Raw genomic sequence first — 23,129 nt, 5'->3', positions numbered from 1 at the left:
AGCACGATCTCTAGTCTGATTTTGGAAACAGGAGTCCGCAAGAAACACCCCAAATGACCGTCCTCACTGGCAATGCCGGAGGGCACCAGCCCATATATTCAAGTCTAGTCCACCTTATGCCCACAAAGTTTTGCGATCTTCAATTATCTATCTATCTCCAATTTGATCAGATTTGAGTTTCTTTCTCACATTCATTCTGTTGCTGCTCAATCATTTCGTCCGGCACCTGGGTCGTACTTCAAGGAACTCCACTCACTCATTCTAAACCTTTACATGCTGCGTATGATCGCATCACTACCACACACACCAACAACAAACAGGTACTATGAGACTCCAATTCTTTCCAGAAGTTTCTATTTTACTGGCATCAACACTCCTCTCTGCCGAGGCAACATCCACTCCACCTAGTGGCGAACGAGTATTGCGGGCTGCCACACGGAGTTCGGATCTATACCGACGGAGCAACAAGATCGAAAAGAAGTACTCGGCCTCCCTATCATATGTTGACGGTATGTTATGCATAGTCCCAGTATTATGCATTCTATTGATAGCGATTGCAGGAGCAAATGGCCAGACTGTATTTGCATCCCAGGTCAAAGTCGGCTCTGAGAGACCTGTATTGAAGCTGGAAGATATTGATCATCATCTTCAAGATGTAGAGTGCAAGGGTGATTCAATGAAGCTTCGCTTTGGTGATAAGGTTCATGCCAGAGATACACGAAATGCTTGCCACGGCGGCGTGATAATCACCTCTCATGAGGGCTGCAACGCCGAGGGTGAACGCTCGTTCTACAAGTAGGTCCGACTGTATGAAGAGTTGGGATTCATAATTGACAATCCCAGGGTCGATAAAGTAGACGAAGCTGATGACGGTCTCACGCTCGATCTGATAATCATCTCGAAAGAATGGGAAGAGGCATTTTCGAGCGTTACAATCGACTTCGGGAGCACCGATGAGAGCCATATCATCAGACGACACGAAGATTTTCGAAAGTTGCGTATGCTTCGCAGGCAAGACCCAACTCCGACAGCGCCTCCTCAAATGCTGGCATTGAGTGTCCCCACAGACGATCCAGCAGATATCAAAAATGCCACCTTAGACATCGCGTCTTCAAACATCAACACGACCTTTGGTTCAGACAGGTTCTTGAGCGGTCTCGCAGATCTTACGGCACAGCCAGATTTGCCCGTAGATATCGGATGCAAGAATTGCACTACCACAGGTAACATCGTTCTCAGCAGAGGCTCCATCGACGTCGACATGAGCACGCTCATCTTTGGTATCGACAAAGGCCACAAGAAGCCCCGACTGAGTGCAATCAAAAGCGGATTCTTTGAGTTAGCCGCCAATGATGTCAGCGCACATATTGAGCTTTTCGCTCAGCTCAAGCGAGGTGGATCGTACGACATTGAATATCTTGCAATCCCGGTGGTTGGTTTTGCCATTCCAAACGTCGGAAAGGCAGGTCTCACGTATACTGCTGCCATCCACGCAGCTTTCAATATGTCTGATAGCCCATTGGAACTGAATACGGGCTTTGCAATGAAGGTCTGAATCCTAGGCCCATGCAAATCTTATCTTGCGCACTCATGCTAATGTTCCTCCAGGTTCCCGAGAAATCGTCCATCAGGCTTGACCTCGCGAATCTACCTGCCAGCGGTATCTTTGGCTTTCCCAACACCACACTGACGCCTCTACCCACGATGGCTGGGGTGAGTGATCTTGATATGTTCTTCGACCTCAGCATGAGAGCTGCCGTCAACGTCGGCTTCGACGTACTTAGCAGATTCCAAGCCGAGGTCTCCATCAACCTGGATCTCCCCAAGTCCAACCTCCGGCTCACGACTGAACCCGACCCCAGCTGTGCTGCACCAGCACCACTACCACCAGCAGTTCAGGCTCCGGCTCCGGCTCCAGCTCCTCCAGCGGCACCTGCACCTGCACCTCCAGCAGCACCGCCAGCAGCACCGCCAGTAGCACCGCCAGCAGCACCGCCAGCAGCACCACCACCAGCACCGCCAGCAGCACCACCACCAGCACCTCCAGCAGCACTGCCAGCACCAGAAGTACCAAGCAATCCAGTCGCTCCTTCACAAGGCGGACTCACACCACGTGACGCCAAACCCCTCCAGGTGACAGCAGAAAACATCGGCGTCGCCATCGGCGTGGAAATGGTTCTCAACCTCCCCCTCCTCGAACCCGCCAGCACCCGCATCCCCATCTTCGAGACTGCAAGCACGTTCGACAAGTCCTGCAACCCTACATCAGCCCCCTCTCCCATTCAAAACAGGAACAACCCCCTCAGTGACAACAGCCCCGTCCCGGCCCTGGCCACACCCCCAGCACTCGACTTCCGCCATGCCTTCCCTCCCTATCCGGTACCAGAGAACGACACGATCCTGCCATCGGGCTCGGGAGCCCCATCTGCTACTTACGGCTTCAATCCCTCTGCAACGTACGGAAACCCTTACTCCACCGCCACGGGAACAGGGGCAGGAAACAATTCGCTGCCTGAGTTCACGGGCAGTGCCGCGAAAACGACTATGGTGTCGCCTATCTTCGGCGGTTCGCTCGTGTGGCAGAGTCTTGTCGTTTCGTTGGCGGCGTTGGCGGGCGCGATGTGCGTGCTATGATTTTGCACTGGAAGGATGGGAAGTGGTGACGGTGATGATTCATGAATGGAGCGTATTGAATGTTTTTATCTTGTCTATACCCTGTTTTGATTACTTTTCTTTCTTTTACGGGGTTTTCCTGGTCCATGGGCGGTAAAGTGTGCCTATCAATCTACTGTGGACGAGGGTGGGAATTGTCGTTTACGAGCAACTTGGGCATTAGGAGTTCAGGGGAATCGTAATTCTAAGGAATCATAAAGCAATAGTTATTTGTGCAGTTCATGGAGTGTAGTAAGACACCGTCAAAGTTTGACCTATTCAAGAAAATAGATAACTTCACAATTGATAAAGCTTTCTGTACATTCTTGTGCAGTTGGTTTTGGTCTCTTCAAATTTCTGTTTCTTAAACTTGAGAAAAACCCTTGAAAATTCGCATAGCGACCATTTCCATTTTTAATCACATCTCATAATGTAGTGAATCATTAAAAAAATATCTTCCATGGACTTTAGTTATTATTACTTTGTTTATTGTTGTGTAGGGGGAGAATTGCAGACGCGACCATTGCTACACGCGCAACGCCAACCGAGAAGCAAAGAGACCAAGACAGAGCATAGCATGACAGCAATACCACTCTCTGCACCCTCTACCATATCAAGGGCGCAAAGAAACGAGAACATCAAGCAATCCCATCGTCACCTTCTACACTATCATCCTCCAAACTCTCCCTAATTACCTTCCTAAGCTTCTCCGCCTTCGCGCCCCTCACCCCCTCCACAATAAATCCATCCTTAAATACGCTAAAAGTCGGCAAGAAAGTGACGCCTAGTTCGTGAGCGAGATCCGGCGCCTGCTCGACGTCGAAGGTGTAGAAGCGCACGTCTGGGAAATCGGAGATCATCGACTGGACTGCGGGCGCGATGGCGGCGCATTGTGCGCACCAGGGGGCTGTGGCTTGGAGGATGGTAACGCCGGGATGGGAGATAGCGGCGTGATAGTCGGCTTTGGAGGAGAGGACGGGGAGGGGGGTGGAGGTGGTGGTCATTGTTGTTGTTTTTGGGTTTTTGATGTGTAACGTATGCTTGGAAATTGGTGCTTGCGGGGGAGTTGGTGAGGGATTTTCTTTGTGGGGGTTGGAGAATTATCTGGGCATTGGTTGTATCAATGATGGAGGTTTATGTTCAGTGTATTGTCTTCCTTGACCGAAGACAGAGTAATAGTAGTGGATAAGTACGAGTAAAGTACAGTAGTGACTCGGGCGGTCGGGGTTGGGTCAACTAGATGCCGTCCGCTACTCGCCCATCGGATAGTGTTCATCGCTGTTCGACTCTGCTTCTAGACGCATCATCGCCTGGTTATTTCTGTGTATGACACGTCTCATGTTGTTAAGAACAGCGTTCATCTCGTGTATAGTCTCTTCCAGTTCTTTTTCAGCTTCCTGTTGTCTTTCTCCCTCGTCACGTAATGCGTCGAGCGCCTCAGAGATGGTGTCAAATTGAGCATATCCGCGTTTCGATATCTTGATATGCAATGTTCCATGGCCTGGCCGAACTTGCTCATATCTGAGTTCCATGGTGAATCTGAAACAGAGTTCGACAAGAATGGCGAGTAAAAGACACGCAATCAAGGTTGTCCAACCCGGAGGATAGAACATCGAAGCAAACTCAGTTAAGGTGGATGCTACGAATGCCATGTCATTGCTTGATAGCGGTTATGAGTGAGTGTATACTGATGAATCTGTGCGTGGATTATGAGTGGTGGATGGGTGGTAACAAAAGAGTTGTTAGGCTATTAAGATATTGTGAATGTTTTGATTGAAAGCAGAACACCAGAAAACAGACTGGTCATAACATACAAGCACGAGATGTTTGGGAAAGTGCAACTTAAGATTCGCTCTTGCATTGCTTCACGGGGTAGCCTACACGGTAAGTTCGCTCCAGGTGCCTAGAATTCCCGGGCTCAACGATATTCACAGCATTGATGGACAGACTTTGGGCAAAATTTCCACTGATCAAAAGCAGAGGAGAGGATTAAAAAAGGAGACATACTTAGCACTCCAATCAAATACTTGATGCCTTGGGCGGCTGCTTTGGTCACACCCACCGGTGTACAATTGGCTGCTGGGTATAATGTTACAAGGGGAATGTGATTGCCTGTATGCCTATGTCATGGTGTCAAGATGGACACATCAGGTCTAATTGAAGCGATTTGCATTAATATAAATATCTCTCGCATATAGATAGGTAGGTAATTTCAAGTGAGACTTACATCCGTGGGCAGTCGAGGCCGAAATAAAGAAGTCAAAGTCGCTGAAAGAAATCGGTACTGTAATTGCACAATAGAAGTTTAGTCCGAGCTCTTAGCAAGAGCCCACATGCTGTCCATCTTGCTCCTCCCGAGGAGCTCCTTGGCCTCACCCTCGGTCTCGCACATCTTGGCTACCCATTTTCGAAATGCTCGCTGCTTGACTTCACCTTCGAAGACAAGCGTGCATTTGTTATGGGATAGGTCCTTGAGGTTTCCCTTCTCGTCGACCGACTTCATCCATTGCGGGTCGGCGGCTTGTTTCTCCTCCTGGATTTCGGTTGGCTTGCCATTCTCGGTCCATTTTATACGTTGGAGCATGAGCTTCTTATATTTCTGGATAGAGTGCACCCCTCCTTCAACAATGACTAGATTCATGGTGGGATTCATTATCGTCATACCGGTAAGGGCGTTTTGTTTGGCATTGATATCAATCTGATATCTGTGTTTGCTGAATGCCAAGGTGTTGATCTTGAATGCGCACATGTACACGCCTTTCTGTGCGTCCTTCTGTTGATTTTCGGCGAGTTTCGCGTGCCGCTGTTCCTTCGTCAACTTCCTTTCTTCGTTCGCCTGCTCGTGCTTGTCCTGCCTCTCCTGGATCTGGGATTCGACGAGCATCTCCACGGCTGTAGGATCTGCGATTGCTTGTTCGCCCATGACACGCATCATGTTACCACGTTTGACCTTTGGTGGGGGTGGGGGCTCGAGGCCAAGTCGAATCTTCGCCTGCTGCTCTTTGTGCTCTTCTGCACGCCGCATTCGTCGGAGCTTAGCTTGCTCTTTGGACGTCAGATACATGGGTTTTACTTCGACTAGCCTTTGGTCTTGCGGCGCTTTTAGGAGCACAGGATGCTGGACGTATAAGGTAATGATTGAATCGTCGCCGTCAATCTTAATTTTCGAAGGGTCGTCAATGCAGTCATACGTCTTGTCCTCAAGTATACCTTCGTCCCACCACTCGACATCTGGGGGCTGTTGCACTAGAAATCCTCGCTCGCTATTCTCATCTAAGCCGGCCTGGCGTGATTGCTTCGCTAGCATGGCTTTGATCTGCTCTAATCGACCCTGTGCGCGCAATTTCGACGCCTGGTCCAGATATTTGCCTCGTTGGTTGAACAGAAGACCCCGCGCAACTCTTGCTTTTCCAACTGGAGCAGCCTTAGGATCATAATACGGGTTCTGTGCTTCGGCCTTTTCTTCTTGTACTGGCGCGGTTTGCGCTTTAGGGGGTAATGGTGATTCGGTACGTCGATTGCCTAAAGTCGTCGCGAATCGGGGCCCAACATCTGAAGGCCTGCCATCGTTTCTCACAGTCGATGATGCCGAAGGACGGACAGGAGGCGCGTCGCTAGATGCAGAAGATGCACCAGAAGCTTGACGAAGCGCGGCAACACGGGCTTTCATGGCAGCTAGGCGATCCAAGCCTTCGGCGGGCGCTGCCGCCGGCGGAGGAGGCGTGGGAGAAGCAGAAGCTCCATTCGATCCGGGCTTGCTGGCTGAGATTCGAGCGTTGATGGCAGCAGCCTGCGCAGCGGCCTTCGCCCTGGCTGCAGCAAGCACGTCGTTCACGTTCGTAGGGGCGGCGGGTTTGGCGCGCTTGACGCCGTTCGCATCGCCATGATCGCCGGGATATGGGCGCTTCTCGACCATTATGAAGTAACACAAATGAAAGAAACACGGCTTGCGAGGGAGGGTAGGATGCAAATGCTGTGTGGTGGAAAAGTTGTAGTGAGTGTAGACACGACAAACGATGACATTTGACGACGCTAATGATCCGCAGGGTTGAGTTCCGCCGAAGAAGTGCCGCGAAATCTTGGCGGACCTTGAACTTTTTTTCTTGAGCTTCTCAATTAGCTCTACAACACCAGTTTGCTTCGAACTGTCGTTTTCTTCCGTATCGAGCAACTACTGATGGCATGCGCGTAATTGCGCCTAATTAGCTGTCATGAATACTTCACACCCTGTTTCCTCTGCCCTAACGGGTGTCGAATTTGGTTTCCTTTCCGCGGGCGATGTCCGCGAGCTCTCGGTGAAGCAGATTAAGAATGATACGACTTTTGATTCCCTTCTTCACCCGGTCTCGGGAGGTCTCCATGATGCAGCTTTGGGTGCATTTCTCGACAATGCGTCAGTCCTCTCCATCACTGTCCCCAATTATTCTTTTCTGACATACTTTCCAGCTGCTCTACCTGCGGTCTGACAACTTTTCACGGCTGTCCCGGCCACTGCGGTCACATAGAACTTCCCGTACCCGTGTACCATGTCACCTTCCTCGATCAAGTCGTTCGCCTTCTCCGTGGCGAGTGCCACTATTGTCACCACTTTAGGCTTCCTCGCGCGCGCATTAATGAATATGTCTGCAAACTTCGACTAATCAGGTGCGGCCTCGTGCGGGAGGCCGAGGATATGGACAGTAGTCTGGATGTGATCGGCCAGGGAAAATCGAAAAGCAAGAACCGCCGCCTGGACGAGTCGGACTCCGAGAAAGAGGTAGACGATCTTGTGGAGCAGCGCAATGAATATGTCAAGCGCGTGATGAAGGAGGCTGGTATCCCGAAGCGATTCGTTTGTGAGAAGGACGAGGCGGTCGGTGACGCCCGTAAACAACTCCTCAAGGACTTCTTCAATGAGATTGGAAAGAACAAGGCTTGCAAGAACTGTGGCGGTCTTAATCCAAGATTTCGCAAGGACCGAGCCATCAAGATCTTCCGACAACCTCTTTCGGAAGCAGACGAGACCAAGATGAACCATGCCGAGAAGCGCATGCCTAATGCGCTCGACATGTTGATGAAGCGCGAATCGAAGGCTCAAAAGAAACAGCAGATCAATGCCGATGAAGGAATCTATGATCTCGAGCAAGGCTCATCCGGTGACGAAGATGTGCAGATGCTTGATGCTGCAGAGGCAAATGGATCTCTCGTTGCCACTGAAACTATGACCCAGGCATCCCGAAAATCAAAGACGACCACTAGCGCCGAACCAGTATTCATGACCGCGGCTGAAGTTCGTGCTGCGTTGGTCTTCCTCTTCGACAACGAGACTGAGATATTACGATTGATTTACAGCCCCTATTCGCAATCGCTATCTCGTGCCGAGATCTCCGCCGACATGTTTTTCATCCACGCCGTTCTCGTCCCCCCCAATCGATACCGCATGGAGGATAAAACCGGCGACTCGATTGCCGAGTCTCCCAAGAATACACTGTACAAGAACATCATGCGCGCTAGCGAAGTCATGAGGGAGATTACGCAAGAAATGAGGGGCATAGTGGATGAGACTAGACGTCGGCGACGAGACTTCACAGACTTCCAGACACAATGGGTGAACCTCCAGGGTGCTGTCAATTCAGTAATCGACCGCGATGCCAACCCCGTACAAGGTTTAGCCGGAAGGTCGAACGCAGATGGTATCAAGCAGAATCTTGAAAAGAAAGAGGGAATGTTCCGTAAGAATATGATGGGCAAGCGTGTCAATTTCGCTGCTCGTAGTGTCATTTCGCCTGACCCGAATATCGAGACAAACGAGATTGGTGTCCCTCCCGTCTTCGCAAAGAAGCTCACCTTCCCCGAGCCCGTGACGAACCACAACTTCTACGAACTGAAAGAGGCGGTATTGAACGGGCCTGATAAATGGCCAGGCGCGGTCGCTATCGAAAACGAACATGGTCAGGTTCTCTCATTGCGAAAGAAAAACTACGAGGAACGACAAGCCCTTGCAAATCAGCTACTGGCACCTTCAGGCACCCAGGTCAATGGCTCCAAAAACAAGAAGGTTCATCGCCACCTTAACAATGGCGATGTCGTTATCATGAACCGACAGCCTACACTTCACAAGCCGTCAATGATGGTGCACCGTGCTCGTGTTCTTCCCGGGGAGAAAACGATTCGCATGCACTACGCTAATTGTAATACCTACAACGCCGATTTCGACGGAGACGAGATGAATATGCATTTCCCACAGAATGAGCTTGCCCGCGCGGAAGCTGCCATCATCGCAGACACAGATCACCAGTATCTGTCAGCTACAGCAGGAAAGCCCCTCCGAGGTTTGATTCAGGATCATATTTCGATGGGTGTATGGCTTTCCAACCGTGACACGTTCTTCACGCGAGAAGAGTACTATCAGCTTCTATACGCATCGTTGCGACCAGAAGACGGCCATACAACACACGATACCCTCCTGACCGTGAATCCCGCAATCTGGAAGCCTCAACCTTTGTGGACTGGAAAGCAGATCATCTCAACGATTTTAAGGAACGTTCAGCCTGCAGACTATCCAGGTCTCACGTTGACTTCCAAATCTCAGACCAAGGCAAGCTTGTGGGGTGATAAATCCGAGGAAGGCGAGGTGATCATCAAAGATAGCGAATTCTTGTGCGGTATCCTGGATAAGGCACAGATTGGACCTGCCGGAGGTGGTCTGATCAATGGCGTTTACGAGGCCTATGGGCATACCGTTGCTGGACGGGTTCTCAGTGTCATCGGTCGTTTGCTAACGAAACTACTGCATATGCGGGCCTTTTCCTGCGGTGTGGAAGATCTGATTCTGACCAAGGAAGGAGATGAAGCACGTCTCAAGCATTTGCAAGAAGCAGAGAAAGTCGGATTTGAGGTTGCTGCCAAATACGTCTCCCTCGACCCCAAGACTATCGACGAAAAAAGTGCGGAACTACGAAAACGTCTTGAGCGTGTCCTTAGAGACGACACTAAACAGCATGGTCTCGATATGCTCTCCAACAGTGCTACCGCCCCAATTTCTTCCTCCGTTACGTCCGCCTGTCTACCAAATCGATTGATCAAGCTATTCCCCAAGAACCAAATGCAGGCCATGACAGGCTCTGGTGCGAAGGGAAGTATGGTCAATGCCAACCAGATCTCTTGCAATCTTGGTCAGCAGGTTTTGGAAGGCAGACGTGTGCCGGTCATGATTAGTGGAAAGACTTTGCCATGTTTCAAGCCATATGAGACGAGCGTTCGAGCCAGTGGATACGTCGTTAACCGTTTCTTGACTGGAATCCGCCCGCAGGAGTACTACTTCCATACTATGGGTGGCAGAGAAGGTCTCATTGATACTGCCGTCAAGACGTCGCGTTCCGGCTATCTCCAACGCTGTATCATCAAGGGTGTTGAGGGTTTGCGCGTCGAGTATGACACGTCAGTGAGAGACTCGGATGGCTCCATGGTACAATTTCTCTATGGAGAAGACGGTCTTGACATCACGAAGCAAAAGTATCTCAATGACTTCAAGTTCCAGGCTGAGAACTTCATGTCCACCTTCAATTCTCTTAACGTAGTGGAGGCCTATTCTGAAGTGCAGAGCGCCGAGGCTGTTGAGCATACCAAGGCAGCTCACAAGAAGGTCCGCAAGACTGGCGATGTTGCTGCAATGGATCCATCTCTCGCCGTCTTTAATCCTGGCCGCCACTGCGGTGCTACTTCAGAGAAGTTTTTCGCTGCTAAGAAAGAGGTATGTTTGCAGTTCAATCAGTCACAAGATAACACACTAATGTTCAACAGTATCTTGATAAAAACCCCGACAGCATTCTCAAGAAGAAGAAGTCCGACACGACCGGCTATGTCCTTAAGAAGACCTTTGATTCCCTACTTGACATGAAGTACCTACGCTCGCTTGTTGAACCAGGCGAGGCCGTCGGAGTTGTTGCTGGGCAGTCCATCGGAGAGCCCTCTACCCAGATGACGTTGAACACCTTCCATTTGGCTGGTCACTCCGCCAAGAACGTCACACTTGGTATTCCTCGTCTACGAGAAATCGTGATGACTGCTAGTGCAAAGATTTCGACTCCAAGCATGCAATTGTACCCCAGAGAAGAGTTGTCAATAGCGGACTGCGAAAAGTTTGCGAAGAGTATCAGTCGCCTTCCTCTTTCATCCGTACTGGACAAAGTCACGATCACTGAAGAGCTAGGCCAGGGTACAGCGATTCAGCAGGCAAGGAAGTTCAAGATCCGCATGGACTTCTATCCCGCGAAAGAGTATACTGCAGAGTATGCCATCAAAGTCCGAGACGTCGCTGAGTCTTTGGAGAAGAAGTTTTGCCCTCGACTGCATAAGGTCATCCGAGCAGATCTGAAGAAGCAACAAGCTAACAGATCTCTATCGACCGCATCATCAGCCTCTGTGCCTCAAGTTGGACAATCATCTGGAACAATTGAACAAGCAACCACCCGGACTGCTGACAATGAAGGCGGGCGGGACGACGACGAAAGCGATGACGGTGACGACGATGGCGACGCTACAAACGCCAAACAGCGTGGCCGTCGGGCCGAAAGTGTTGAGTTTGAAGCACCGGATGAGGACGAGGAACAAATCATCGACCGCATTCGAACTGAGGGTTCAGACGAGGAAGACGAAACCTACGGAGGCAGTCCTAAGCCCTCCCGTGCTGCGTCCCCTGACCAAGACTCCGATTCTGAGGATGAGGAGACCGTCGTGGCGCGCGAGGAAGCCTCCGATATCCGTCGCGATCGTATTCTTAAAGCATGCGGCGACGTGTACGATTTCCGATTCGACGACAAGGCCGGTGGCTTCTGCGAGATTTATCTAGAGTACCCGGCAGAAGCACCCAAGGTTCTTATGCTCAACCACGTCGAAGCAACCGCCGAATTCGCCACGATTCATGTTATTCCTGGTATCAAGAGTGCACAAGTGACGACCGAGAAGGTTCCAGATCCCGTTACGGGCGAAGAAGTCAAGAAAGTAACGGGAATCATCACTGAAGGTGCCAATCTCGTCGCCATGCAGGATTATCCCCACATCGTCGATACGAATCGTCTGTTCACCAACGATATCGCCCTCATGTTGAGACTGTACGGTGTAGAAGCTTGCCGTGCCACTATCGTCCGCGAAATGCACGCCGTCTTCTCGGGTCACGGTATCTCCGTCGACAACCGTCATCTTAGCTTGATAGCCGATGCTATGACTAAGGGAGGAGGCTTCTCTGCCTTCAACCGTAACGGGCTTATGAAGAGCAATGTTAGTCCTTTCATGAAAATGAGTTTTGAGACAACAGTCGGCTTCTTACGAGATGCTGTTCTGGAGAAGGACTGGGATGATCTCCGAAACCCAAGTGCACGTATCGTTGTAGGCCGTTTGGGCGTCACCGGAACTGGCAGCTTCGACGTTCTTGCGCCTGTCAAGGTCACGGATCCTCTGGTTGAGGATGTTGCGGGAGAGGCTATGGATGTTGATGCTTAAGTCACGGTTTCCATTCATGGAGTGGTCTAAGTTTTTATTTCATTTTCGCGGATATCGTTGGGTCAGCATAATATCCAATTGTGATTGTATGGCATCTTAAGCGGAGTCTTCGGCGAATTTGTTCCGGAACAATGAGTTGAGTTGGGGATGTCTTGAACGGAATTTGTTTATAAAAGTCTGATACGAGTACGATTTAGAAAAGTATATGAGCCCATACTCCTACATTATCATGGTACGTTCCTTTACGAACTGGTATGAATGTGAACATGACTGCCTTGGTACACACAAGAGGTGGAAATATCCTGCAAGCACACAACCAACGTGCCCTTGTCCAATGGAAGTGCATGTCGTGAACTTGCCACAGGTCAGTCTTTGGGCATCATTGCCAGCACGTTATCAATACATGTATCCTACCTCCAGAGTCCAATGATACCATGTCTCACATCCTACACACAAGGCACCCGCCCGCCCTTCAAAATCCTGCAGGCATTCTACATCCTTCTGTAACGACCTTTACCTCTTTTTAGAACACTATCTCCATGTAAACTCCACCCCTGCAGCCACCAAGAAAATAGGTCTCACCCATCCCCAAGCCATCGTTCGGCTAGCGCTTCTCCCCCCACCACCGCCACAAATCGAACCCTAAAACACAACAATCACATACCCATGCACCAATAACGGCTCAACGAGCAATACATACTTTCGGCCAAATCTCCCACCCGCACGCCTTTTGGCTAAGTTGTGTGTATTTGTGTCGGGCATACAAGGGCTCCAAAGGCGAGCAGCATCAAAAGTGGTGTAGGAACACGGCAGATGGCGCCTCTATCTCCACCCCTCAGCACCACCACTGCAGACGCCACAAAAGCCGTATACAATTCCGAGAATATGTGTGCTAAAAATAGAAACGAGAAAGAAAATATGTGATGAAATCTTGCATGCTGTTGATTCGAGATATGGGTGGTCTGTCTATTGCATTGATCGTTTCTCGAAAAACAAATTCATAATACTCTCAGTTATAGGCTTGTATTGGCGATCAAATTGACGGGTCTATCTCATGGGTATGTCTGTTGCTGCTGGTACGGCTGCAAAGCATAAGCAACGAAGCCAGCCTCGAACGAATGACGAACCACAGACACCCAACGGAAACGACCAAGCCGCTCACCCAGGCATGCAAATGATTTGTCCCATGCCAGCTGTCTATCGTACCACACCACAACATAGCATGCAATTGCTTTAAATTCCGCTCAAAATTCCGCTATACCTGCCTCTCTAGATAGGAAATGGCTGCATGCATGCGGTGCGGTGCAGTGCGGAACTGCATGGGAGACACACAACCTTCGGACTTTCGACAGACAGACATTAAACACGTGCGAGAATGCATAAATGACTGACTCTACAATGCAGGCAGAAGTTGCACACATTACCTGCGGGACCCGCACGCGAGGCGAGACGAGGGTAGGGCGGCCGCGGTCGGATGACAGCGGCCGCCCTCATTCAAGTTCATCCTCTCTATCCTCCACTATGCGGCAGCATGCGAATGACTTCCTAGTCAGGACGAGAGGATGGGAGCCTAAGGGGAAGGGGGAGATCTACAAGCATGTGCTTTGCTGGGCCAGTTGGAACCCGGGATCTTGGAAAGCATGAATCCTTCCGAAGGGTGCTTTGTTGCTTTTGAGGTTGGGTTATGGGTAAGTTGCGTGCGTGCTGTGGTTGCTGAGTCGGGATACCTGTTCGGGTGGTGGGAATTGTGTATAGGCGGTTGGACCAGGCTGAGCTGGGCATTCCCTTGCCCGGGGCTTATTGCAGAAGTCTCTCCCCCCCATAGTGAGAGGTAGGTTCTAGGCGTACCTTGATTCTGGGATGTATGCAGGCGGGTAGGCAGGAGCGGTGAGAAAACGTGACGATGGAGGTTGGATTTTCCAGTGGATTTGGCAATGAGGCGGTACACCGGATTGCCTATCGATCAGGTGGTAAACGGGGGGTTGAGATCCGGACAGATGTAGTTGGTTGGATACCTATCGTGCGGTGTAAGGGTTTGTGTTTGACGGTTCTTCCACCTCAAAATGCGGGCGGGCTCTACCGTTCTCATAATGATGGCATGATTGTTTGGCATGATTGATGTAGATGGTCTGAGTCCGTAGTGAGAACATGGGAGTATCTGGCAGGGTTAGTCTGAGTCTGGTATATAGTCTGACCAATAGATGTGGGGGAACTTCTCAGATGCATAATGTACGAATAGAACAGGGCCTGGGATTGGAACGATTGATGTTCTGCGCGTGGTGTCTTAGATGCACGTTACAACGCCTTACTCTGCACCCTCTGTTTGATACACTCATTGGAGACCTCACCATCACTTGGGCCTGATCGGCCGTCGATATATGGAAATTAACGCGCAATGGCTCTCCATTGCGATGAGCGATGAAGTCGATCTCTAAGGTCCAGACACAATCGGTTGCAGTGTGCTTTCCAACTCCGTAGCTTCGTACGGACAAGGCTGGGAAGATCTCGAATGGATGCGTTGCCGGACTTTTGTCGTCACGAGACGGGGAGGCCTCGTCTCACACCCAACGTGTCAAGAGTCCTTTGAACAAAAAGCCCTGTGACTGTGAGGCTGAATACAATGATATGTCAAGGACGGAATGATCTACGTAAGCAACCGCCACCAGGAATCATTGGTAGGTGGTGAGGGGAAGAGTGGGGAAGCGAGAGAGTTTATGGTTCTGATAGGGGATAGGACTTCGCTGGGCGTAAGCGGCACGTGTGCTGCCATGCACTCAGGGTCTGCAAAATCTGACATTCGAGATGGTGATTTATGAATTACGAATATGATGGAAGGCAGCAATTTGAAGGAGCATTTGCCATCGAGCCAAGTCGGGAAAAGAGTGGACCTGGCCTAGGGACGGCTTCCTGAATAGCGCATCGCTACGGGCCGTTACCATCATGTTCGGTGCAGAGAACATTAGCCGTCTCGTAATGGCGGCATAGAGCGTGTGATACGATCTGCTCCATGAAATCGGATTATGGAAAAGATCCAACTCAGCGACGAGACTAAGAACGACAACTAGATGCTAGATACCAACTGTGCTCTATTATCCCCGGCATTTTGGCTGACCTATTCTTGCTGATCTTCTGTTGATATGACGCTCGTCAATTGTGTGTAAGCAATGGCTGTAAAATTAATCCACGAGCCAGCTTGATTGTGTTGCTGCCAAACAAGATAGTGTGACGAACGTGGCTTAAGCACTATCGTTTGATACATTCCTGCCTTTGATTAGGCGTACCAATAATGACGAGCATCGCTCTAATTCACTTGGTGGAAATGGGGCATTCCTAATAATGGTTATACTGTTGGAGCTTTTTTCTTCTTAAGCTGGATTTGGGCATTTGAAAAAGTGTGTGTGATTAAGGATTCCCACCGCGTTAAACGCAAAGGTAACATCACTCTCGATTGTCGAGGCGGAAGATTTTTGGAATAGTCTGTTACGAATTTACGATAGAGTGGCATCGTAACGAGTGTACTTAGCCATGCATGTGCGGAAACTTCGTCCGCGATGGTGAAATAGTGCCGACTAAGAGGTATTCCAACAGCTAATTATTCCCACACAAGACATGATATGGTGATCGATTGACGAGATGGGGACCTCTGATGACACTGGCGATTGTACGATTGTCTAATTTCAGTCGGGCAATTGATAGATGGACAACCCAGCGGTTGAATACGAGCGCCCAGAGCGGGACATCGTCCAGCGAAAGGTCTGTGCCAACTCCTTGTTGCGAAGCCCTAAATACCTCCACTACTCATTGCCGTTACTCACAACCAATTGTTCCCTGGTCAAAGATGATCCCGAACCACTTCAGCTTGTCTGGGAGCACTTGGGATTCACTATCGTATTGCCTCGTGAATCGCTAAAAAGATCGCGCACTCCGCTCAGGAAAGAATTCCATCACCCGTATACAGAAATCGCTGGGGGGCACTTCGGTTGTGGCACTGGATTTGCTTCCGAGATAATTGCATCCGGGCGAAAACTTTCCGCGTGAAATGGCCCTGAGTTGAAAAATGTTCATCCATCTGTTATTTCAAAACGGTTGACTTTTAGAAACTTGTCGAAGCATGATCGGGGCTGCTGAGCCTGAGGGCGTGACGGACTTCGGTGTCGCCGTGAAATATTTATTCAAGCTGTCAATGCTCGACTTCTCCGAGTGGTAATATTGGAAGTGGCACCTTCTCCAAGAGGGAAGATTACCGGCCGGAAAAATTTTGTCTCGACGTCAGCTCGTCCACCAGATTCAGTGGAGATATATAGAAGCGATGGAGAAGTATCAGGAAATCCCACAAGCACAACTCCCACGGACGCAAATTGAGCCCAGAATTTATGATATGTTTATTCGAATATCTTGTGGATTTTGTTGCAATGCTGCTACAGATTTGATCGGCAACTTGTTGCCATGATGTGCATGGAGTGGAGGCATTCGCAAGCCGCTCGACGATACGTGCCGGCTTCGCAGGCTACGAGCACGAACGTGCGCATCTCTTCGGGTAGCCGTTCTTACAGCCTTAATGCAGAGTTGTCCTGCTCCCGTATACGGCAATGATACCTGCATTGTCGTACATGGACGACTCCACGTCTGTCACGCGAGTCTTCTTGCGCACCGATCATTGGTGCTGCTTGGGTACGCGAATGCCGACAATGAACACTCACTATCCTCCAGAAAGCAGAAACACTCTGTGTGAGGCAAGGTGTTGTAGGGTAATGTGTAGAATAAAAGTCCCGCCATAAGTGAGAGCGGTGGCGATCCTTGTTCGGTCCCATTATTATCATCCTAGCACAAGGCTGTCACTGACTGAATCAACAGTGCTTGACAATATGTATCGGTCATACAAGCTAGCTTTGTATGACTCGTTTCCATTCCTTGCGCTGTTGGAGTTCCAAGATCTGATGTGCAGTGTCAACAAGGGTTTCCTCAACCGACTGGTGATGGGTCATTCCGAGCATGGAAGCGGCCAGGTGATTATCAATAACATCCATGGACGAGTCCATCTGTGGATCTTGAGACTCTGAAGAAGCTTCTGGCCTTATCCGCCTCCCCAGCTCCGGGAATCGGCTTTTCAGTAGCGTAGCTATTGAGGGACCCGACGGCATCCGTCCAGCGGAGACAACGAAACGCTTGCCACCTGCTTGCGGTCTTGAGGTAGCCCGCACACTTGCAAGAGCTAGGTCCTATGCAAACTTTGATGAGTTTTGCTCTCGTAGAATCAAGAGGTGGATGAAAACATACCCTTACGTCGGAATAAAAATCAATACCATACGGGGGCGAAGACGTTCTTTCCCGAGCATCGTTGGAGCAAATATTCCAGATTCTTCTATTTGCTTCCTCCAAATCTGACGAGTTTTCCAATGGGCAAAGAGAGGGACCATATATACTCGGGCTGGTAACAGAGACCAAGTCGAACTGTCGGCCGGGAGACGAATATGACGGTGATCCATTCAACCATCTCAAGAGTGCCTCATGCACCAGGCTACTGCTAGACTGGCTGGTAACGAGGATGTAGTCGGTATCGATCTTTGTAGCACTCGTTGAGGAATCGCGTCTTGCCAGGTGATCATCCTCCATACCTGGGTCAACAAGCCATCTCGCGAAGGATGAGAACGATGTGACTATCACGACTCTTCTGACGGCTGGAGCGGCGTCCTTTACATTTCGGACGAAGTTGATGAGGTCTACGGTTTGGAGGTGGATGAATCGAGATAAGCAATCCGCTTGTTCGAAAGGCTCGGGGATGGCGGTGTGAATGACGGTATCAAAGGGTTGCGAGTAGTCACTCAAGGCCTCATCGTACGCGCCCGGAACAGAGGTGTGTTGTTGGGGAATTACAGTGAAGTCCAGTCGATTCGAAGCCTGCGGGAATCGCTGTGCAAGCATTCGTGCCTGTTCTCGGGATCCAACAACGGCCCGGACGGAAACGCTGGGTAAGAGAAAGAGGAGTTGGTTAAGGACATGGGATCCAATAAGACTGTCTGCGCCAGTCAGAAGAACTCGTTCTGTAGCCATGGCCTAGATATGCTGCTCAGCAGCGGTAAACTAGATCCCGAAAGGTGTGAAGTTATAAGAAGACGGCGTGGAAAAGCAAGTGACGTGGTGGAGGGCTTAGCGGACGCCTTTCAAGAAGAAGGACTGGTACGACCTCGTGAGAGAGGAGATAGTGTGTATGTGAATAGCAACGGTTCGCTACCAGTAAACGACGAACGAGCTACTTCGGCCTTAAACATCAATCGATCATCAGCACTTTCTTTGTGACTAGTAGTAGCATAGGCGGAAAATCCTGGAGCACAAGCCCAGGCGCGGGTTGTGAACAGGCCTCCATTTGCAGTGTTGCCTTCATTGGTTATAGAGACCTACGAACTATCAGAAATTAATGCATATGCTCGACCACTGATACCACGGGCGGCTAACAGTGGCTGCGCTAGAGTACGAATGCGTGACTGCTCGTTTCTAAGGCAATATTCGACAAACTGAGGGCGATCCGCAACTATGCAGAAAGCTGTCATACTTACACGGCAACGCATGGCGGCGCCATAGATGGAAACATGCAGGGAAGCAGGGAAGCAGCGTGCAAGAGTGGGGCATGTATTCGACTATAGTCGAGAAGAAAGGTCCTTCATGCATCCACCCGGTCAGCTTGCCGCTACGACCAGACATAGGCAAGATGGCGACCGTGGTGAAGCACGAGCGCCTTCACGGATCGGGTATATGAGAAGACGCCCCGTGAGCAGCGATTGGTGCGGACAGTTGCCGAGCGGTATGTATCTTCTGTCATCGAATTTCACGGATTGCACAGGGTCTGACAATTTTTTTTTTTTTGCAAACATTGCAGGATGCAGATTGAGACGGGCTGTGCCACGATTCCACGTGGAGACGGCCTTTATGCGGCTATCGAAGCGGAGACGCGTGTGACTGGTTTAGTTCACCTCGATGTGGAATTGACTGCGCTGGAGACCAGTTCCAGGACGAAGGCGCGGAATAACTAGTAAGGTCCAGGCAATAATAATACTTGGAATGTATGACAGTGCTCGCTGGCTGGCCTGACGGACCCTAGAACCAAAGGCGTAGCCTAGCACGCAAGACACAAGGTTGCGGAGAGGCCCCCGCAGTACACATGGGGGGAACGTGCCTGGGACCTTGCTAAACGTATCTTCGGGAAAGCAAAGCACTGAAGCTGGGCCCATGGCTGGGTTAATGGTGGTTCGAACACAAGCGACCAATATAAGCAAGCCGCCATTTCACGGAAAGCCCAGTGTTACGGGCTGGTACGTTAGTGCGGCTCGTAATCAGCACTCAAATTGCCGAGCTTGCTCGGACCATGCCATGTTACCATGCGACCAGACGTCCAAGTAATGTTGTGGTTCACACGCTGTTGTTGGGTGAGGGCGAATGCATTTCAGCTTCACGCATGTTGGGGAGTGCGATGCCCCGCGGAGTGGATCGATTTGGCCCTTGACGCGGTAGTACACAAGTCAGAACTGCTTGGAACGACGTTGCTAAACGAGGGCAAAGATTGCCGTGGGGCGGTGTTCTATTCATCCGCAGGTGCATGGCTCTAATCTCGGTCGGAGGCCGAAAGATGACTTATTACAGGCGACTACTTCCACTTGTACTCGTCTGTGAATGGAATATCTGTATAGTGTACGGAGTACTACAGTGATCTTTGTGTATGGACGTGCACATTTCTCATTTTGGGCCTTGGGAGCAACGGACGATGAGATCTGGTGCGACGGGGAGAGACGGAAGGCTGGCTGTGGCGGCTCGTTAGCCCTATTAAGGAAGAGGCATGGATTTTCCATGACAGCAACACGAGGCGACCGGCTCGCTGGCTCGTTCGACTATGATCAATGTAGATCCCAAAGGGACGCTGACGCTCAAGATGGTGTAGAGGGGAATCCCATATTGGCGATATAGTTCCTGCAAGAATGGACCAGGTGGAATGGAATTGGGGTTGTTGAATGAAGTCAAGTCAAACTTTTGGTGCAACGGCCAAACCAAGCCCGAGCTCCGGCACCGACCGCGTGGTAAGTACGGGTACGCATTGATACCGTCCGGCACGGCCTAGGTTGGGTAGATAAATAATAGAGCAAACATAAAATACCTGTTGTAGATTAACATCTGACCATAATAATAAACACAATTTGATGGTAAAGAGATTCTAAACACCTCGATTACTTTTCCTGTAGAATTACGTACTGGCAAGCACCAAGAATAAATGGCCAGTTCGGGTAATCACGAATTGATCCCAATAGGGACAACTCTCGCGACCCCGTGCCGTTGTCAAACATACGTTCCCACATGTTGCTCGTTATTGCTGACAGAAACTCCGGCAGTGCTATGCACTAAAGCTCGACTGTCATTGCAAGAGGGAAGCTTATACACACATAGTATGCATGATGCTCGCTTACCAGTAGTGGAAAGATAGTTCAAACTGTACTCGATCACAGATTAGAGTGGATACCGCGACCCATTCCAGACATATGTATATGCAGACCGAGACCCTTGCGGAATACCTTTCAAGGGTTGCCGTGAACCCGCGTCTGACGCGCAGTGATTAGCATGGGCGACAATGCTGCTGACAATGTTGAGATGCTCTTCTCATATATCTGAGGCACTGATAAAAGCTTGTAGAATATGGTCATCTATTTGAAGGTAGACCCAGATTGCTCACGCTTCCAGCGCAGCGCAAACCATCATGGGATAGGCTAAGGTAGAATGGAGACCTGGCTTGGGCGAGTGTAGCTACATGAGGTATTGTATACTCCGAGCGACACTTCGATCACACTACAAGCGTTCGACCTAAGTGTGGGTTCTCCATGAGGCGTCAAGCGCTTCCCGGTTGACCCGTGTCTATGCTCCTATATTACATGATTCCGCGAGATGGGCAGTGGATTACAGGTTAGGCACCTCATCTGTGGGACTCCCTTGGTCTAGCCTTACTCTAGCAACGATGCCTGGTTGGTATACAAGACATCCACGACATTGCTCAGCTTCTCAATAGTCCCCAAAGCCGCGTCATAGCTCTGATCCCGCTCTGATTCGTCGAAGACGATCAAGCAACCTGCTCCCTGGTCGAGGACTCCAATAATAACCTTGTCCAGGATCATCTGCGAGAGCTTGCGCTCCACCTGGACTGTATCGAGTCCGACCATCTTGGCCACATGATCGATCTCCACCCTGCTGAATGGCTCGATCACTTTGATCAAGTTCTGCTCCAACATGTTGTCGTACAACCGCCGGAGATGGCTGGTGATGAAGCGATCACTTCCGAGCTCCTGTCGGAAATCTGTAAGAGCTGTCTCGTATTCCTCCAGACTGCGGTTCGTGTGTGCACGAGCCACGGCCTTCATTGCGTCCAAGCTCTTTCCTGCGTACTTGATAGCTTGTTTCGATGTCATGAGCGAGGTCACGTCGTCACCGAGGTTAAGCATAATCTTGCAAAGCAGCATATATTGCAGGGCCGATGTCGCTTTCTGCGCCTCATCCTGCGAGTGGTACCCCTCCATGGCTTCGATGAAGTAGGAAAAGGCTGTGTTGAAATCGCTATCTTCGGCATGCAGCATGCCACTCTGCATGTCCAGACCGGCCTGGAGCAGAGGCGGGGTATAAACTGACGCGGCCGAAGTTCGCGCTGATGTGAGTGCCGCCCGTCCTTTGGGGATGTTGCCAAGCGCATGATAGACCCTCGATTCCAATAGCTGCACCTCCACCAACACTAGCTTATCATCTAATCGTTTGAGCTCCTTGAGCAAGCTATTGATAAGCGTGAGAGCATCGTAATACGACTGTTTCTGCATGTAGAGAGAGACCAGCCGTGTCTCGAGGTTCTGTCGTAGGAAACCTCGTCGTTCTGAGACTGCCCATTCTATGCAGGACTTTGTAACGGCGATCTGGACATCGGTGGTGTTGGGAATGGTTGTGAATAGCTCGAGGAGTTGTCGCACTGAAACCTGGGGTTAGGATCTGCTATCCATAAGTGCGGGGCAACTAGAATCATACCTAGCTTCGCAGTTTTTGCTTTTGCGAATGAGGACAGAACCGACCGCGTTTGCCGGACGAGCTCGGCCAGGGCATCGACTCTCCGCTGGTCGCGGAAAAGCTCACCGAGTCCGACGAGTGCGGATTCGTAGTTCTTGATCGCCGCCTCGTTTGACCCAGGATTCGTCGAAAGCACCTCCTTGTAGATCTGCTCAGCCTGAGATGGATCAGTCTTGACCAGTGCCTTGGCCTCCTCGACCCGCTTGCCACTCTCTGCAACGGCCATGGTGGTAATCGTTGGGGTTTCGGGCCGCTTGTCAATGATGTGATGGATGGAATGCGGGCAAAGGATCGACGTGCAAGATGTTTATGGAATATGGAGCAAGAAGGGATGGTGAGTTCGATGCAAACGGTTTGGGGGGGTTCCTAGTAGAAGCAGTTGCGATGATGTCGTTGCTCTGGACAGTAGTGGTACGTAGTGAGCTCCAGCTTGACAATTCGGAGTCGGGGATCGGTAATACGTTCTGCCGTGGACGACTGGTAGTGGCGGACTGTGGAAGTGCCTGAGGGTGGCTTGGCAGCTCTGTCCATAAACGTGATTGGATAGAGGCGCCTCACTTCCATATCCGGATTGGCGCCGTAGCCCCAGCAACCGGCACCAGAGATACTTACGTGTTTGTCGTGTCCACCGCCAGATTCGGGTTTTCAGTGTTTTCGTCAATTGCACGGAATAAATGTACGAATCACAGCACAGCATACATTGCCCCATTATGTCAAAGACTCGCATGCATTGCATTAGATCAAAATCAATCAATGAATTATTGCATCTCTCCACTCGTAGACTTGTTGTGCAGGCGCGAAGAGTTAGAATCGCAGCGCTGCCGGGACGACGGTGTGGTTGGTGTGGTGTGCGCTGTCACAGAAGGCGCCGAATGAGCTCATTGGTCGGGGCCCGTGCGGCACTTAGCCTTTGTTTA

General features: G+C 50.5%; 7 protein-coding genes across 7 annotated transcripts; 2 read left to right on the top strand and 5 right to left on the bottom strand.

Moving 5' to 3' along the window:
• Positions 1–325: 325 nt before the first annotated feature.
• On the top strand, positions 326–2,634 carry BU24DRAFT_465450 (uncharacterized protein; the record flags this gene model as incomplete). Its single annotated transcript, XM_033532275.1, has 4 exons — positions 326–509; positions 561–795; positions 844–1,549; positions 1,609–2,634. The coding sequence occupies 4 exons, from the start codon at positions 326–328 to the stop codon at positions 2,632–2,634; spliced, it is 2,151 nt and encodes a 716-aa protein (XP_033380196.1).
• Positions 2,635–3,341: 707 nt separating this feature from the next.
• Positions 3,342–3,650, bottom strand: BU24DRAFT_322500 (thioredoxin-like protein; the record flags this gene model as incomplete). The annotated part of the gene is made up of 1 exon (XM_033522943.1): positions 3,342–3,650. A coding segment is annotated over one exon (309 nt), but the record flags the coding sequence as incomplete, so codon positions are not given.
• Positions 3,651–3,779: 129 nt separating this feature from the next.
• On the bottom strand, positions 3,780–4,767 carry BU24DRAFT_265087 (uncharacterized protein). The gene is made up of 2 exons (XM_033522536.1): positions 4,660–4,767; positions 3,780–4,311 (listed from the first exon to the last, which is right to left on the bottom strand). Exon 2 carries the CDS (start codon positions 4,302–4,304, stop codon positions 3,903–3,905), a length of 402 nt encoding a protein of 133 aa, XP_033380194.1. The 5' UTR covers positions 4,305–4,311; positions 4,660–4,767; the 3' UTR covers positions 3,780–3,902.
• Positions 4,768–4,957: 190 nt separating this feature from the next.
• BU24DRAFT_435366 (PRP3-domain-containing protein) lies at positions 4,958–6,568 on the bottom strand (the record flags this gene model as incomplete). Its single annotated transcript, XM_033530087.1, has 2 exons — positions 4,958–6,204; positions 6,286–6,568. The coding sequence occupies 2 exons, from the start codon at positions 6,566–6,568 to the stop codon at positions 4,958–4,960; spliced, it is 1,530 nt and encodes a 509-aa protein (XP_033380193.1).
• A 222-nt stretch (positions 6,569–6,790) lies between these two features.
• Positions 6,791–12,344, top strand: BU24DRAFT_453368 (DNA-directed RNA polymeras-like protein I subunit). Its single transcript, XM_033531263.1, has 3 exons — positions 6,791–7,045; positions 7,099–10,384; positions 10,435–12,344. Exons 1-3 carry the CDS (start codon positions 6,864–6,866, stop codon positions 12,130–12,132), a joined length of 5,166 nt encoding a protein of 1,721 aa, XP_033380192.1. The 5' UTR covers positions 6,791–6,863; the 3' UTR covers positions 12,133–12,344.
• A 4,576-nt stretch (positions 12,345–16,920) lies between these two features.
• BU24DRAFT_425680 (NAD(P)-binding protein) lies at positions 16,921–18,338 on the bottom strand. The gene is made up of 2 exons (XM_033528796.1): positions 17,410–18,338; positions 16,921–17,351 (listed from the first exon to the last, which is right to left on the bottom strand). Exons 1-2 carry the CDS (start codon positions 18,181–18,183, stop codon positions 17,016–17,018), a joined length of 1,110 nt encoding a protein of 369 aa, XP_033380191.1. The 5' UTR covers positions 18,184–18,338; the 3' UTR covers positions 16,921–17,015.
• Positions 18,339–20,704: 2,366 nt separating this feature from the next.
• BU24DRAFT_453366 (PCI-domain-containing protein) lies at positions 20,705–22,595 on the bottom strand. Its single transcript, XM_033531262.1, has 2 exons — positions 22,174–22,595; positions 20,705–22,117 (listed from the first exon to the last, which is right to left on the bottom strand). Exons 1-2 carry the CDS (start codon positions 22,436–22,438, stop codon positions 21,111–21,113), a joined length of 1,272 nt encoding a protein of 423 aa, XP_033380190.1. The 5' UTR covers positions 22,439–22,595; the 3' UTR covers positions 20,705–21,110.
• Between the last annotated feature and the right edge of the window lie 534 nt (positions 22,596–23,129).

This window comes from Aaosphaeria arxii (genome assembly GCF_010015735.1).
Source record: "Aaosphaeria arxii CBS 175.79 unplaced genomic scaffold BU24scaffold_8, whole genome shotgun sequence".
Taxonomy (NCBI): domain Eukaryota; kingdom Fungi; phylum Ascomycota; class Dothideomycetes; order Pleosporales; genus Aaosphaeria; species Aaosphaeria arxii.
This window is presented reverse-complemented; position numbering and strand designations above follow the sequence as displayed.

Excerpts from the sequence above, each read along its gene's own strand:
- BU24DRAFT_265087 (XM_033522536.1), bottom strand. The coding sequence starts at position 4,304 with ATGGCATTCGTAGCATCCACCTTAACTGAGTTTGCTTCGATGTTCTAT.
- BU24DRAFT_453368 (XM_033531263.1), top strand. The coding sequence starts at position 6,864 with ATGAATACTTCACACCCTGTTTCCTCTGCCCTAACGGGTGTCGAATTT. Across the intron at positions 7,046-7,098 it reads GGTGCATTTCTCGACAATGC|CTGCTCTACCTGCGGTCTGA; the intron begins GTCAGTCCTCTC and ends CATACTTTCCAG. Across the intron at positions 10,385-10,434 it reads TTTTCGCTGCTAAGAAAGAG|TATCTTGATAAAAACCCCGA; the intron begins GTATGTTTGCAG and ends AATGTTCAACAG.
- BU24DRAFT_425680 (XM_033528796.1), bottom strand. The coding sequence starts at position 18,183 with ATGGCTACAGAACGAGTTCTTCTGACTGGCGCAGACAGTCTTATTGGA. Across the intron at positions 17,352-17,409 it reads ATTTTTATTCCGACGTAAGG|GACCTAGCTCTTGCAAGTGT; the intron begins GTATGTTTTCAT and ends AAGTTTGCATAG.
- BU24DRAFT_453366 (XM_033531262.1), bottom strand. The coding sequence starts at position 22,438 with ATGGCCGTTGCAGAGAGTGGCAAGCGGGTCGAGGAGGCCAAGGCACTG. Across the intron at positions 22,118-22,173 it reads AGCAAAAACTGCGAAGCTAG|TGCGACAACTCCTCGAGCTA; the intron begins GTATGATTCTAG and ends CCCAGGTTTCAG.